The sequence below is a fragment of the Geotrypetes seraphini genome, chromosome 4, assembly GCF_902459505.1.
Source record: "Geotrypetes seraphini chromosome 4, aGeoSer1.1, whole genome shotgun sequence".
Lineage (NCBI taxonomy): Eukaryota > Metazoa > Chordata > Amphibia > Gymnophiona > Dermophiidae > Geotrypetes > Geotrypetes seraphini.
In genome coordinates, this window is record NC_047087.1 from 7,440,865 (window position 1) to 7,457,957 (window position 17,093).

At 44.0% G+C, this 17,093-nt stretch overlaps 1 protein-coding gene across 1 annotated transcript in view; it reads left to right on the plus strand.

Moving 5' to 3' along the window:
* Positions 1-16,368, plus strand: part of LOC117358708 (sulfotransferase 2B1-like) — a 47,129-nt gene extending 30,761 nt beyond the window's left edge. The window contains exon 6 of the mRNA XM_033940259.1: positions 14,596-16,368. Coding sequence (XP_033796150.1) covers positions 14,596-14,711 — 116 coding nt within the window. The 3' untranslated portion in view covers positions 14,712-16,368. The remainder of the gene's footprint in view (positions 1-14,595) is intronic.
* Positions 16,369-17,093: the final 725 nt, after the last annotated feature.

Below are 17,093 nucleotides of genomic sequence, written 5' to 3' on the forward strand. Positions count from 1 at the left end.
TAAACTTCAACTTAATTCTTCAAAGACTGAACTCCTCTGGATACACAAAGACACCTGCACATACCCCCGCCCATCCTTCTCCTGGGGAAATGACACCCTTACAGCCAAAGATAACGTCTACATCCTAGGAGTGATCTTGGACTCATATCTATCACTCTTAGATCACGTATCCAACTTAGTGTCTTCATCCTTCTACTACCTCCGTTAACTGAAGTGCATCCGTGCTTACTTTTCAGAAAACGATTTTGCCCAACTACTGCATGCGTTATGTATTATCCTGCTTGGTTTATTGCAACGCACTACTAGTGGGCTTACCCGCAAAAACCCTTTCCTGCTTCCAAGGTGTGCAAAACACAGCAATCCATCTCCTGAAAAACCTAGGCTTCCGAGACCATGTCACCCCAGCACTAACATCCATGCATTGGTTACTTATCTAAAAACGCTGCGCCTTTAAAGCCTTGGTCCTAGCCTTCAAGACCTTCCACAAGTTGACACTGAACTACATGACATCGAAACTACAAATTTATGTCCCAAACAGATCACTGAGATGTCAAGCAGAGAGACAGATGGCTATCATTACCACCCGGCCGTCCACTCATAACTGAAACAGCCCGCAAACACTCTTATTCACAGTTTATACCCAGATTTTGGCACATCATCCCCAAGTCCATTAGATCGCTAGATAGTCTATGGAACTTCAGGAAGGCCGTGAAAACCTTCCTCTTCACAAATCCAGCTCCTTAATGACCGACGCTATTCACGGCAACTTAACTGCCGATCACCAATTTATGTCCTCGCTTACAACACTAAAGCTTTATTACCATTGTTATGTTAGTACAGTGAATGATGTCCTAAAACTATACTATGCCATGTAATATCTTCTATGAATGCTGCAAATTCTTCTAAGCTATGTCTACCTAATAAGTCTCACAACAAAGAAAATGGGGAGACCCAATGATCCACAGTGAAAACAATCCACCAATGAAAACAAAACAAAAACTGTGGCTACAGATGTTCTGGAGATAATTTATTAAACACTGGCATATAAAACCATGAAAATTCAATGAAAAAAGTACAATGATAAAAATACAGTGATTAAAATCCAACCGGACCCTACATGGTCCGTTTTTCGGCGAACACGCCTTCCTCATTTTTTTTGCTACTTCAGCTTGTCTGGGGTGTTCTTTGCTCATATGTTTAAAGACAATAGACTGTTTTCAGTCCAATTCTTTATATGTGAATTTGCAAACCATTGGGCCCCTGAGGAAGGCGTGTTTGCCGAAACACAGACCGTTTGGATTTTTTATTGAATTTTCATGGTTTTATATGTCAGTGTTTAATAAATTATCTCCAGAACATCTGTATCCACAGTTTTTGTTTTCATTGCCTAATATGTCTTTCACTAATTTTGTTCTGTCTATACTCTGAATGTACCTTTGTAACCTGTGGACGGGCTAAATAAATAAAAACTAGTCCTTTTTGTCTAAGTCAGGAGGGAGCGAGTTTGGGCACTCCTAATTATAGCTGATTGGTGACTGGGCGAGACTGCTTGTAAATCCTGGTGGAGACTTTTGTTGATAAAGTATACAGCAAAATCTACTGCAGTTTAGTTTTAACTGGTTAGGCTAGTTCTGCTTTAGGGGGGTTGCAGTAGGCTGTTTACTATGCTGAACAGGTGCTTGGTTGAGCTGGCAGCCTGTTCAATGCATCACGTGAAATATTGTTTTTTGGCTGCTGTAAAGGCTTTGTCATATAGCTATAGTTACCATATGGCTCCAGAAAAAGGAGGACAGATTGAGACATCCGGGTTTTACTTCCATTAATGCGATCGTGATGGAAGAAGAGGGGGAGGATTAGCAATTGTCGCCAAGGAAGGATTTGTAGTTGAACTATTGGATTCCAAAATGACCAACCAATTAGAAATATTAGCCTGTAAAATTAGCAATAAAGAACTAGAAGATTCCCTTTCTTGTATATTATTCTATGTTCTGCCCAAAAGCTAGAGAGGACTTCTGCAAATTTGTCCTACATAACTCAGTCACTTCATCATATAATCTAATTGCGGGAGACAAACTTACATCTAGATGAAATAGACAATCTAGAAGCGAAAGACTTTAAAAACTTTCTTTCTTTACTCAATTACAATCTCCCTTCACCAACTCAAACACATGAAAAAGGCCATCATTTAGCTGTGGTAGCGATGTCCATAAAGGAGATCATAAATCCTCCCATCTCTCTTACGGACGGTACTTGGTGTCATGATATCTGGTCCGACCATTTCACTTATTATTTCAATCTATTCTGGACTCGGCTAAAATCTAAGACACGCCCACGGACAAAAAGAGAACACCTCACAAGGGGCCATATCAACCCAGAGGAATATTGGTCACAATATGATCTACAAACGAAGATAGGAGTTGATTTCTATGATCACTGGATGAAAACTAGCACATCCATTTTAGATAAAATTGCCCCTAAACGAAATAGTAAAAGCTGCTCAAACAAATACAACAAATGGTTTGACATCGAATTCCTAACAATGAAACAATCAGTAAAACGATTAGAAAGAATCTGGAAAAAAACGGGAAAGCTGTCAGACCGGGACAACTGGAGATCCAATATAAAACTCTACAAACAGATAAAAAGAAAAACGTAAAACATTTTGCTCATCCATAATTAACTCATCAAACACTAGCTCAAAAGGAACTAACACTAAAGAACTGTTCAACATAGTTACAAATTTATTTGACATCACACGCTACACTCAACCCATGCATAACATCAAGTTACCCTCAGCAAATGATCTAGCACAAAATTTCGATTCAAAAATTAAAAACCTAAGAAATAACTACTTGATAATTGTCAAATACGAACATCAATCAACTGATATACAAAGAAATGAAATACCAGCGGACATGATTTGGAGTTCCTTCCCCAATTTAGAATAGAATAACTACATCAAGTTATATAACAAATACTCTAAATCAGGGGTGTCCAACCTGAGGCCCGAGGGCCGCATGCGGCCCAGTGAAGTATTTTGTGCGGCCCCGGTCGAGGGCGATGCAGTGTTTTCCTCTGCTTCCCCTGGGTGTTTGCCTTCTCCTTCCTCTGTTTTGCTGCAGCGTTTGCGTGTTTGTGCAGCCCCAGAAACATTTTTTTCGGCCAATGCGGCCTAGGGAATCCAAAAGGTTGGACACCCCTGCTCTAAATCATACTGTGTCCTGAACTCATGTCCCCCAGATATTATGAAAGCAGCTCCATTAGACTTTAATCTCTATTAAATTACCTAACCAATAACCTAAACAATGGAAAATTCCTCACTAATAACCCCAATCCCAAAAAATCATAAAGAATCACCAACATCAGTAACCAACTATAGATCAGTAGCATCCATCCCATTTATTGTAAAAATCATGGAAGGAATGGTACACACCCAACTGATGGAATATCTCGACCAGTTCTCTCTTGCATGAAACTCAATCTGGTTTTAGGCCTCTGTTTAGCACTGAGACAGTAAAGCACAGTTACTTACCGTAACAGGTGTTATCCAGGGACAGCAGGCAGATATTCTTGACTGTTGGGTGACGGCACCGACGGAGCCCCAGTACGGACAATTTTAGAGTGATTGCACTCTAAGAACTTAGAAAGTTCTAGCTAGGCCGCACCGCGCGTGCGCGAGTGCCTTCCCGCCCGACAAAGGCGTGCGGTCCCCAGTTAATATAAGCCAGCTAAGAAGCCAACCCGGGGAGGTGGGAGGGACGAAAGAATATCTGCCTGCTGTCCCTGGATAACACCTGTTACGGTAACTGTGCTTTATCCCAGGACAAGCAGGTAGCATATTCTTGACTGATGGGTGACCTCCAAGCTAACAAAATGCGGGATGGAGGGAAGGTTGGCCATTAGGAAAATAAATTTTGTAAAACAGATTGGCCGAAGTGTCCATCCCGCCTGGATAATGCATCCAGACAATAGTGAGATGTAAATGTATGAACTGAGGACCAAGTAGCAGCCTTGCAGATTTCCTCAATGGAAGTGGAGCGGAGGAAAGCTACAGACGCTGCCCATAGCTCTAACTTTGTGGCCCGTGACGGAACCTTCCAGTGTCAGGCCCGACTGAGCATAACAGAAAGAAACACAAGCAGCAAGCCAATTGGATAGAGTGCGTTTAGATATAGGATGACCCAATTTGTTAGGATCAAAGGACAAAAACAGTTGGGGAGATGATCTGTGAGGTTTAGTGCGTTCAAGATAGTAAGCCAAAGCACGTTTACAGTCCAAGGTATGCAAAGCCTGTTCACCTGGATGAAAATGAGGCTTTGGAAAAAATACAGGTAGGACTATGGACTGATTATGTACTAAATGGTGAGACCTTGGTCAGGACCACTGTGGAACGTGATCTAGGGGTGATCATTAGTGATGACATGAAGGCTGCCAATCAAGTGGAGAAGGCTTCCTCCAGGGCAAGACAAATGATGGGTCGTATCCGTAGGGGTTTCGTCAGCAGAAGACCTGATGTCATGATGCCGTTATACAGATCCATGGTGAGACCTCACTTGGAGTATTGTGTTCAATTCTGGAGGCCACATTACCAGAAGGATGTGCTGAGAATCGAGTCGGTCCAGCGAATGGCCACCAGGATGGTCTTGGGGCTCAAGAATCTCACGTATGAAGAAAGACTGAATAAACTGCTGCTGTACTCACTTGAGGAACGAAGAGAGAGAGGAGACATGATTGAAACGTTTAAGTACATCACGGGACGTATCGAGTCGGAAGATGAGATCTTCAGTCTCATGGGACCCTCGACCACCAGAGGGCATCTGCTGAAAATCAGGGGAGGGAAGTTTCATATCGACTCCAGAAAGTACTTCTTCACCGAAAGAGTGGTGGATCATTGGAACAAACTCCCACTGCAGGTGATTGAGGCCAGCAGCGTGTCAGATTTTAAGAGAAAATGGGATACTCACGTAGGATCCCTAAGGGAGTGAATTCGGGGGGTGGGTATTTGGAATGGGCAGACTTGGTGGGCTATAGCCCTTTTCTGCCATCATTTTCTATGTTTCTATGATTAAGATGAAAGTCAGACACAACCTTAGGGAGAAACTTTGGATGTGTACGGAGAACCACCTTATCATGGTGAAAAACAGTGAAAGTTGGATCGGCCACTAGTGCATGTAACTCACTGACCCTCCTGGCAGAAGTGAGAGCTATAAGGAAGACCACTTTCCAAGTAAGGAATTTGAAATGCGCTGTGGCCAAAGGTTCAAAAGGAGGCTTCATTAAAGCGGAAAGAACCACATTGAGATCCCAGACCACAGGAGGAGGCTTGAGGTGGTTTCACATTGAAAAGGCACCTCATGAACCTAGAAACCAAAGGATGAGCCGAGAGGGGGTTTTCCATGAATTGGCTCATGAAAGGCAGCAATAGCACTAAGATGAACTCTGATAGAAGTAGATTTGAGACCAGAGTCAGACAAGGAAAGAAGATAGTCCAACACCAGTTCCACTGCTAGAGACATGGGATTATGGTGATGTAAGAGACACCAGGAAGAAAATCGAGACCACTTCTGCTGATAACACTGAAGCGTGGCCGGTTTCCTGGAAGCATCAATGATAGAACGGATAGGCTGAGAAAGGAGTGAATGAGCCAAAGTCAGCCCGAGAGATACCAAGCTGTCAGGTGCAGAGACTGTAAGTTGGGATGAAGTAGGGATGCTGAGTAAGCAGAGAAGGAAACAGTGGAAGAATTATGGGTTCCCTGGAACTGAGTTGAAGTAGAAGGGAGAACCAATGTTGCCTGGGCCACCATGGAGCGATGAGAATCATGGTGGCTTGTTCCCTCCTGAGCTTGAACAATGTCCGCAACATGAGCGGTAGAGGAGGAAATGCATATAGGAATAGATTGGTCCAATTCAGGAGAAATGCATAGGGTGCCAGACGGTGAGGAGAGTAGAGTCTGGAGCAAAACAGGGGCAGCTGATGATTGTGAGGAGCTGCAAAAAGGTCCACTTGAGGAGTGCCCCATTGGGCAAAAATGGACTGGAGAGTCAAGGGGTCGAGAGTCCATTCGTGAGGTTGGAGAATTCTGCTGAGATTGTCTGCTAATGAATTCTGTTCTCCTTGAATGTAGACAGCTTTCAGGAATAAATGACGAGCTGTCGCCCAAGACCAAATCCGTTGGGCTTCCTGACACAACAGGAGAGAGCCCGTCCCTCCCTGTTTGTTGATGTAGTACAATGCAACTTGATTGTCTGTGCAAATGAGTAGTACTTCTTCACGGAACGAGTGATAGAGCATTGAAACAAGCTTCCAGTACAGGTGATTGAGGCCCGCAGTATCCCAGACTTCAAGAATAAATGGGATACCTATGTGGGATCACTGCGAGGGTCATACCAATGAATAGGGTCGCTAGGATATTGTCTTAATAGAGCAGATCAGTAGAGTTAAGGGGGCCAGTAGACTTATAAGGGTGGGTCAATGGTGTGGGCAGACTTGATGGGCTGTAGCCCTTATCTGCCATCATCTTTCTATGTTTCTATGTTTCTACTTGAGGAAAGAGAAGATGTTGAAATGCCTTGAGGGCATAAAACATCGTTCGGAGTTCCAGGAAATTGATGTGGTGTTTCTTTTCCTGGGCAGTCCAAAACCCTTGAGTTTGGAATTCGTTCAAGTGAGCTCCCCAGGCATAAGGGGATGCGTCTGTGGTGATCACAAAATGATGAGGAGGTAGATGGAACAGTAGACCTCTGGATAGATTTGAAGATGTCAACCACCAAAGAAGCGACTGTCGAAGAGACGAGGTCACAGATATGTGTTGTGAGCAAGGATCCGTCGCTTGCGACCACTGGGTTGCTAGGGTCCATTGAGGAGTACGCAGGTGGAGACGTGCGAAGGGGGTGACATGTACTGTGGACACCATGTGCCCCAATAGCACCATCATGTGATTGGCAGAGATGGTAATCTGTTGAAATACCTGCTGACAGAGATGAAGGATGGTCTGAAGGCAGTTGGATGGAAGAAATGCCCTCATCAGAACAGTGTCCAGAATGGCTCCAATGAATTGAAGTCGCTGGGTTGAAATGAGGTGCGACTTGGGTAGATTGATTTCAAAACCCAACAGTTGAAGAAAGTGAATGGTCTGGTTGGTGGCAAGCAGAACTGCCTGAGGAGAATGAGCCTTGATCAGCCAGTCGTCCAAATAAGGGAAGACTTGAAAATTGTGAGAGCGGAGATAGGCCGCTACCACAATCAGACACTTGGTGAATACCCTGGGAGAGGAGGCCAGACCGAAGGGTAGCACCTTGTACTGATAATGATTTTGATTGATGAGAAAGCGTAGATATTGCCTGGACGTCAGATGGATAGGAATATGTGTGTAAGCCTCTTTTAGATCGAGGGAGCATAGCCAGTCGCCCTGAGTGAGAAGAGGGTAGAGGGTGGCAAGAGAGCATCTTGAACTTCTCCTTGACCAAACATTTGTTGAGATCTCTGAGATCTAAGATTGGTCTGAGGTCTCCGGTCTTTTTGGGAACTAGAAAGTACCGGGAGTAAAATCCCTGACCTCGCTGATCTTGAGGAACTTCTTCGATGGCATTGAGAAGAAGGAGGGATCGAACCTCTTGAGCGAGAAGGAGGGACTGAGACTTGTTGTAAGCAGACTCTTTTGGCAGGCCTAACGGTGGAGGAGTCTGAAAATTGAGGGAGTAGCCGTGGGCTATGATAGAGAGCACCCACTGGTTGGTGGTGATTACTTCCCATCGAGTCAGAAAAATGTTTAGTCGACCTCCTATGGGCTGTGGAAGAGGACATGAGGGAGGAAGACTGGCAATGCCCTGGAGAAGCGAGTCAAAAGGGCTGAGCAGTTTAGGCTGAGCAACAGGCTTCATGGCAGGCGGCTGTTGTTGGCGAGCCTGTTGTTGTTGCTGCCTTTGCCTCCGAGGCTGAGGCTGAATCGGCCGAGCAGAAAAACGCCTCTGATACGACGTCTGCTGCCTAAAAGGAGGAGGGGGTTTCTTTTTGTTTTTCAATAAAGTATCCCACCTCGTCTCATGGGCAGAAAGCTGAGTGGTGGTATCCAGAGATTCACCAAACAGCTCATCACCCAGGCAGGGAGCATTGGCAAGGCGGTCCTGGTGGTTCACATCAAGGTCTGAGACGCGAAGCCATGCCAATTGTCTCATCGCTACAGACATAGCAGTAGCTCGGGATGTCAGTTCAAAAGTATCATAGATGGAACGGACCATAAACTTCCTGAGTTGCAAGAGACTGGCAGTGCATTGTTGAAAAGCAGAAAGCTTGCGGTCAGGAATATATTTTTGAAAAGTGGCCATCTGCTGGATAAGATGTTTCAGGTAAAAGGAGAAGTGGAACGCATAGTTACCTGAACGGTTGGCCAACATAGCATTTTGGTAAAGCCGTTTACCAAATTTGTCCATGGCCTTGCCCTCTCTGCCAGGAGGGACAGAGGCATACACACTAAAGCCTGCAGATTTTTTGAGGGTTGACTCCACCAGCAAAGATTTGTGTGGAAGCTGAGGTTTGTCAAACCCTGGAATAGGAATAACTTTATAAAGTGATTCCAATCTCCTTGGAGCTCCTGGAATGGTGAGAGGAGTTTCCAAATTTTTGTAAAAAGTTTCCCTTAATATCATGAAGGGGTAACTTTAAAAATTCTTTGGGAGGTTGGTCAAAGTCCAAAGCATCCAGGAATGCTTTTGACTTTTTAGAATCAGACTCCAAGGGGAGAGAAAGGGTGTCTGACATCTCCCTCAGAAATTTAGTGAAGGAAGAGTGCTCTGGCTTACTAGCAGGATCCTGCACCGATGGGTCAGCCTCATCAGATGAAAAATCCTCCTCGGTACCGAGGGGATCCTCGGAATCATCCCATAAATCAGGGTCACATACCGATGGAAGACGGCCCTGAGATATAGGAGTAGAGGATTCGGTATGCCTGGTTTTGCGTACCGATTTGCCCAGGGGTGTCCAATGTCAGTCCTCGAGGGCCGCAATCCAGTCGGGTTTTCAGGATTTCCCCAATGAATATGCATTGAAAGCAGTGCAAGCAAATAGATCTCATGCATGTTCATTGGGGAAATCCTGAAAACCCGACTGGATTGTGGCCCTCGAGGACCGACATTGGACACCCCAGGATTTGCCTGAACGCATCGACACCGTACCCTGTGACTGTAAAGCGGTACGGGTGTCAGAGCGGTACCGGATCAGAGGCCGAGTGAGCCGTACATCGAAGAGACTTTGGCTCTGCCGATAAAATAGGCATAGACATGGAAGAGGCAGATTTAAGTGGTGCCGATAACGTCGATGCCGACAACATAGGCTGGTCGACGATCGGTACTGTAGGCTCAGTGGGGACCGACACCGGAAGGTTCGGAGTTAGCAGAGCCGGGAGCAGGTGTTGTAATTGCTCCTGAAGCTGGACCTGAAGGATGGATGCTATACGCTCATCCAGAGACGGTCCCGATGGCACCGGTACCGCTTTTTTCTTGCTCGGTACCTGCGGTGCAGCTCGACGCTCAGGCGAAGTCGATGCCGATGAAGAGGCAGTGACTTCTATGGGAGCTGAGCATTTGCGGGGCCGGCGCGCAGTCTGCAGGACTTGGCTCACTGCTTGTTCAACTGGCGGGCCAAGAACAGTAGGGGATGGCTTCTTAGCCGGCTTACCTACAGGGTGCGACACCGACGATATCTCTTGCGGTGTCGAAACCACCGGTGTCGACTTAGAGGAAGTTGCCGGAATCGATGCCGGTGGAACTTCCATAGCGGCACCGAAAAGAATCCGCTGTTGAATCTGGCGATTTTTCAAAGTTCTCTTTTGAAGAGAACTACAGCGGTGCACGTTTCTGCCCTATGGTCCGGACCCAAACACTGGAGGCACCACTTATGCGGGTCAGACAAAGAAATAGGGCGTGCACACTGCTGACACTTTTTAAAACCCGGTGAAGGGGGCATGAAGGGAAAAACGGCCATAGCAAAATCGAAGCCTGAGGCTTCGATGGTGCCAACAGGCCCTGCCGGTGCCGACCGAAAAAAGTCGAAAAAAAAAGACATTTAAAAAAAAATTTTTATCAAGAAATTAAGAAAATAATAAAACGTGAAGAAATTCACGAGAAAAAATACGCGAGTGGGAAGGCGAAAAAAAGAGAATTCAACAGCCGTTGGAAACACGTGTCTTCTTAGCTCCGCGGAAACTAAGAAATTGGGGACTGCGCGCCTTCGTCGGGCGGGAAGGCACTCGCGCGGTGCGGCCTAGCTAGAACTTTCTAAGTTCTTAGAGTGCAATCACTCTAAAATTGTCCGTACCGGGGCTCCGTCGGTGCCGTCACCCATCAGTCAAGAATATGCTGCCTGCTTGTCCTGGGATAATTGCAGCTATCCTGGACAATGTGCGCTACTTGTTTAGTAAGGGCCTCAATGCCCTAATCATGCAATTTGACATGCGCTCTGCCTTCGATTTGGTGGACCTTGGGAAACTATTACAATGCTTAGACGCAATTGGAATCAGAAATGTATTAAACTGGTTTTGAGGTTTCCTTATATCACGCACCTACCAAGTCCGTTTTAATTATGATATCTCTGATACATGGAGCAATCCATCAGGGATCACCATTATCCCCACTGCTTTTCAATGTTTACATGGCCTCATTGGGTGCGCAATTGTCCCAACCAGGGATAAAACTATTTAGTTACGCTGATGACTTCACGATAATTATCCCATTTACTACCTCTGTCTCAGAAGTCACCCCCAAAGCAACAGAAGTACTAAATCGGATGGAGCAATGGATGACTGAATTCAGACTAAAGCTAAATTCAGAGAAAACAAAATTTTTTATAGCATTGCCATGCCCACTTGACACTAAAGCATCACTGTGCATCAATAACCTTAGTTATCCCATTCAACCCACTATGAAGATATTGGGAGTAACACTGGACCAGAGCCTGACCATGAAAGACTAGGTAGACTCCCTGATTAGAAAGATCTTTCTCACCCTCTGGAAGCTTCGGTCCATCAGAGCTTACTTCGATGTCTCATCATTTAGAATTCTGACATAATCCCTCATACTGAGTCAACTCGATTATTGTAACATCGCCTACTTGGCACTCTCCCAGAAGAGCATGCAGCGATTGCAATTGGTACAAAATGCAGCAGTTAGGTTACTTTGTGGACTGAAGAAGTTTGATCACGTGACACCTTACTATTGACTTCTGCACTGGTTGCTGATGGAGGCACGTGTGAAATTCAAGTTTGGTTGTTTTTACTTCAAGGTACTTTACGGCTTAGCCCCCAAATATAACAGACCTTTTCTCCTTCACAACCAACAGATTCAGAAGAACCTCACATCCAAACTTTGTTTCTCCATCGGTTAGAGGTTGTAAATTTAAAAGTCATCACCAACATCTTTTCTCACATCAAGCAGCATTATGGGGTAAAGACCTGGAGCAACTGCTTGTGTCTACTACTTATAGGGAATTCAGGAAATGCCTAAACACATCTGTTTTAGGTAACTGACCTATACAATCTTAGTCCTCAACAAATGATCTTTAGAACTGTTATTCACTAACTCTGAACTTTGTTTATTCCACTCGATCTGTAATACCTTTTAATCATTGTAAACCACACAGAACTTCACGGTCCTGCAGTATATAAACTGTTGTTATTATTATTATCTTTTGCATGCTATTTGTGCTAATTTCTGGCACGCACATGGTCTCACACTCTACAGCCCTCTGAGCATTCTGCATTCACTAACATTGGTACTAATCGCCGACATTAGATTTTGAGCATTTCCCAATAAAGAGCAGCTGCAATCAAAGCAAAACAGAACCTGACAGAAGCTCAAACTCAATGAACCATCAATGTGTACCTTTACCCACAGGAGGAGTGGATAAGCCCATTTACTTGAGTAAATAACTTTCGGTAACTGCCCTTATTATTAGGGGGGGGGGTATTTATTTCTATACCCTCCACCCAAAGTTTAACATTTAAAAGCATGTTGTTGTGGGCTGGGGGCAGATTAGGAACCTGAAAATTAACTAAAGGCTATATAAGACTGAAGGTTCGCTTATAGTGTCCCATACTCTTGCACCTGGCCATAGTATTATCAGAGTAAAGGCTTAAACAAGCCTAGAATTAAGACAATATCCCCCTCTCCCCCAACTAAAGCAGCACTTTATCTTTAAAGGGAGAGTTTGCCTCCCAGCCAGCTGATCGCTGTGTTGCAACATTGGAGTTTAGAAAGGCAGAGGATGGGTGCTTGTGAGCAGGGTTGGATTAAAGGGTAGGCCCAGTAGGCACATGCCTTAGGCCAATGAGCTGGACACCCGCGTGTCTCCCTCCCTCCTGTGCAGCAGCCACGGTTTTGCTTTCCTCTCCTCCCCCTCCAGACTAACAGTGGCTTCCTCCCCTCCCAACAGCTCTCGGTATTCTAACTTGCCTGCAGCGTCAGAGCAGTGATTCATTTAGGCAGCCTTGGTCGAGGCGGGCACGACCCATCAAAGGACCCAAGGCTGCCTAAGTGAATCGTTGTACTGATGCTGCTGACACTGCTGCAGGCAAGTTAAAACACTGAGCTGCTGCTAATCCAGGGAAGGTGCTGTTGCCACTGGTTGGAGGTGGAAAGGGGAGCTGAGAGGGGGAATAAGAGCTAGAGCTGGTTAGGGGGAAATGAGAGCAGCTTTTACTGGTTGGAGTGGGATAGAGAAGTGCCACACTGGACTGGAAACAGAAGATGATGAAGGGGGAGCTGCTGATGTTAGGGGTGAAAGGGGAAGGGGGCACTGCTTCTGCTGGTCAGGGGAGTTGCCAGACTGGACTGGAAATGGAGGATGGTAAAGGGAGAGCTGCTACTGGACCTGAAGGGATGATGAATTATGGTTGCAGTACACTTTTGTATATGTATGGAAAGGGTTCAGAGAGTCCTGGGCAAGTAGGTGGGAAGGGGAGATGTGTTCAGAGCGGTTTGGGGGTTGCTCAGAAAAGGGGTAGACAATTCCGGTCCTCAAGAGCCTTAGGCAGGTCAGATTTCCAGGATATTCATAATAGATATTGTGGCCACCAGTATTACCCAGAGCAGGGCTCTGTAGAAAATTTGATGGCTACAAACAATAATGCAATCGCGTGTGACCCGGCCTGGAGTCACCCTGCAGGACTGGAGTTTATAGCAGCAATGAAAAATTCAATCAAACACAAATAAAGTTCCAACAATTGTGGCTTGTCAGGGCAAAGTTCTTTTTACTTAATTCTTTAAGGCAGGTAAGTACTTTCTCAGACTTTATAACCTCAGTCAGGATTCCACACAGCCTTAATAACCAAAACTAAAAAACAAACAAACTGCCAAAAGAGAAAAAGGCAGGAAAATAAAGCCGCTCACAATACAGTGCAACTTTCTTTCTGTGTTTCTTAAGTCCCACTTATCCCTGAGACCTCAGCTCAATATAGAGCTTACTCTGCCTGCTGAAAAGCAGGTATTTCACTTCATCAAAAAATACAGTTCAGCATTCAAGATTTCCTTAATTTATAGTCCTTGCAGCAATTGAAGGAAAGCCTCTGGCAATCAGAATATGGTTGCCAGGAAAAAGAGAGAGTCATAGGTTTTGCCAAAAACAAAGGCCTTCAGAAAAGGCTTTCAAATTCCCTCCCAGAATGGAAGCAAAACCTCTCCCCGCTCTCTCTAAGCTTTCTCACAAAATCAGCATTCAAAAACAAAATACACAGCACACAAACAGGTCCAAAACACACTCACTGTTTGTGGCTCAAAGTCAGGTTCAGCTGCATAGGTTCAGGCAAATTACACTCACAGCCAGCACAAGACTCTTGGAAGTCCATAGGTTCTTCAAACAGGTCAGACAAATCCTCTGGCTGTTCAACCTCCATAGGTTGGGGCCAGTCGCCCCTGTTTGGCTCGGCAGGGTCCCTGGGGAGGCAAGGCCTAAACTTCCTCCCTAAGCGGCTTGCTGGTCTGAATGCCACTGCTGGCTTAACTACCTTTGGGGCGTGCCCTGCTCTAGGTGAGTCAGTAGTAGCCCAGGGTCCTCTAGAGCTCCCCTGGTGGTGAGTTGTACATAATTCACCTATCTCATCCCCAGATAAGTCAGGCTCCACCTGGTGGTCACTGACCCTGTTGCTCACAATAAATTCCTGAGAAATCCTGGAATTTTTCTTCCGGGGTTTTATTGTTACTTTATCTTTTACCTTAGCTGGGACCTTGACAGGCCTTGTGTCTGTTTGGTCACAATATACATGAGATAGATTTGCATCTCAATGAGGCAGTGCATGCAAATCCATCTCATATATTCATTGTGGATATCCTGAAAACCTGACCTGCCTGTGGCTCTCAAGGACCGGAATTGCCTAGCCCTGGCTAGGAAAAAAAAAAAACCTGTACACTGGCACTGGTATGGTAATTTGTTGTTTTCTTTTATTTTAAAATTCAAAAACAATCAAAGTGGAAATAAAGAAGTAAATAAATGGGGCAGGGCCAGGGAACCTAGTGCAATTGTACACCTAGGGGTCCTCAAAGAATGAATCCTGCCCTACTTATGAGTCACTTTGGGTTTGAACCAGAACGCTCTTCTTTCTTGCAGGTATAGCTGGGGATTGGAAGCAGCATTTCACAGTGGCACAAAACAGCCTCTTTGATCACATTTACCAGGAAGAAATGTGCCACTGTAAGCACCGCTTCCACACAGCCCTAGACTGAACCATAAGGAGTCATCTATCCATAGAACATCACAGCTAGGCTCTTAACCCTGCTTGTTACTGAGGCAGGCGAATGAAATGGCTAGCAATAAACTGGGAAAAAAAATTGCAAGCTTTTAAGAGGTCAGAGCTCCTAATCCTGGCCTGAGCAAGTGAAGATACGAGTCCCTGAATCTCAGAGAATGTAAGAATGAGTTTCTGAAGCCTGACTGACAATCTGAATCCCTGGCTCCCTTCTGAGGAGCAATTACTTTGTAAATAGATGCATCTCCATCTACAAGTGTTGTGCCAAAGTACTAGGTCAAAGTAATTTAGTAAAAATAAATGCAAGTATTAAGTACATTTTTTTTAAATTTATTAAAATTTGGGAGCCATTAGCATTGTATTGTCAAGATTAAATACCATATTTTCTGTGAATGATACACCATTTTATAGTAGAAGCGGGGTGGGAGGATATTGGAGAGTTATTTGGAAATTAATATCAGGGATGGAGGGAAGGGGGAGGAGGGATTATTATTTATGTAAAGACATTGTTGATAAGCTTTTCAAGTGATTTGCTAATTGTTATGTGTATTGTGCACTTGTTGAAAGATGAAAAAAATGAATAAAGAATTATAAAAAAAAAAAGTATATTTTTAAATGTTTACTTAAGTAAAAGTAATTGCTCGATAATACTTTCTGTGTAAAGTACTGCAACTACAATAACTTTATTGCTCTACAATTCAATCCACTTTGCTTTAATAAAACTAAACCCCTCTTTTACTAACACATAGAGCAGGTTTTAGCCGTTACCAGCACTGCTGGTGCTAAAACCTGTGCTACGCATTAGTAAACGAGGGGGTAAATTTTGAAAATGACTGTTACCCATGCAAGTCATTAATCTGTACAGAGTATCCCCACTAGCAAGAAGTGGATTGTTCAGCTGATGGAAACAAGTCTGAACCACTTGACTTCTATGTACTTGATCATCATTATTGTTATCATCTGCATGAGAAGTGTTAATTCAGCACTTGCATCTTTATGTTTATTTACATTTTGAGATCCTGCAAAATTCTAAGGGCCAATGCAGCTTACAAATAAAACAAAATCAGTCTAAAAATGTTTTAGTCCAATCATCCAAAGAGCTTACGAATGTTAATCCAAATACCCATTTGACCATATGTGCCATCTACTGCAGCCTAAGAAAAAGGCTTTAAAGCAAAAGCTGATTAGTATAAGTGAACTTAAAAAAAAATGTATTTATCATTTAGAAAATTATCAAAAAATTACATGAGCAATTTAAGAGAGAAAATTTGACAAAAAAGAAGTTCAAATCTCAAACAACCTCAAGTCCTCATATTTTAGATCCAAGAGTAAACCAAGGGCTCCTTTTACAAAGGTGTGTTAGGGCTTTAACACGCTGAACTGCATTGAGCTGGCATTAGTTCTAGAAGCGTAGCACAGGTTTAGCGCGCGCTAAAATCGCTAGTACACCTTAGTAAAAGAAGCCCCGAGTGATCTGCAAAAAATAGCAAAGACCATTCTTTTCATCCAAACAGACTGACAGACTACCCCCCTTTTCTGTAACCTGCCTTTGTACCCCTGTATTTAATGACCAACCTCTAACTTAGTCTCTGTGAAATTTCAACAGTTTTCCCCATGTATAATGTCTACATTGTGAATGTCTTGATGTAACCTGTTCTGAGCTTCAGGGAGGATCATCGAAATAAAGAAATTATAAACTAACTCAAAGAAAAACTTAAGTGTCTGCCTGGGGAGTCAATCATTTATCTAACTAGATGTTCCTTCCCAATATAATCTTCTCAGTGCCAGAAAACTAGCAAGTTTGAGATGGTTCGAAGAACACAAATTCCTTATCTTCATATCTTACAATACACTTTCATGGAAAGCAAAGAAAAAATACTCCCCTGACTAACACCTGGTTTCTGAATAAGAAATTGCTTTCTACTATCTGGGAAAACTTGTATTTTCATGCCTAGAAACTCCTTAAATTTAGTCTTAAAGTACATTCTCATTATCCAGTCCTTGTCTGCCAATAATGCCACAGATAATAACGTAGCTGGATTTGCCATTTCTTTGTTAGACATTTCCAAAAATGCAGTCAGATTTAGCCGAGGTTCCTGTTGGGACCCAGCCTGGTCTGCTGCTAGTTGATCTTGAGGTTTCCTAGGAAGATCGTAAACCCATGTTTCAGGGAGGTATAGAATTCTCTAGAACAGTCAAGATACCAATGAAATCTTTACCATCTCCCGAGGTATTATAGAAGGAACCTTAGGAAAATTTAAAAAGAAATTATTTGCCCGATAATTATTCTCCATTATTTCCAATTTCCTCCTAAGGTTCTAGTTATCTTTAATTATAGTTGGCTGAACTTGTTTTAGCG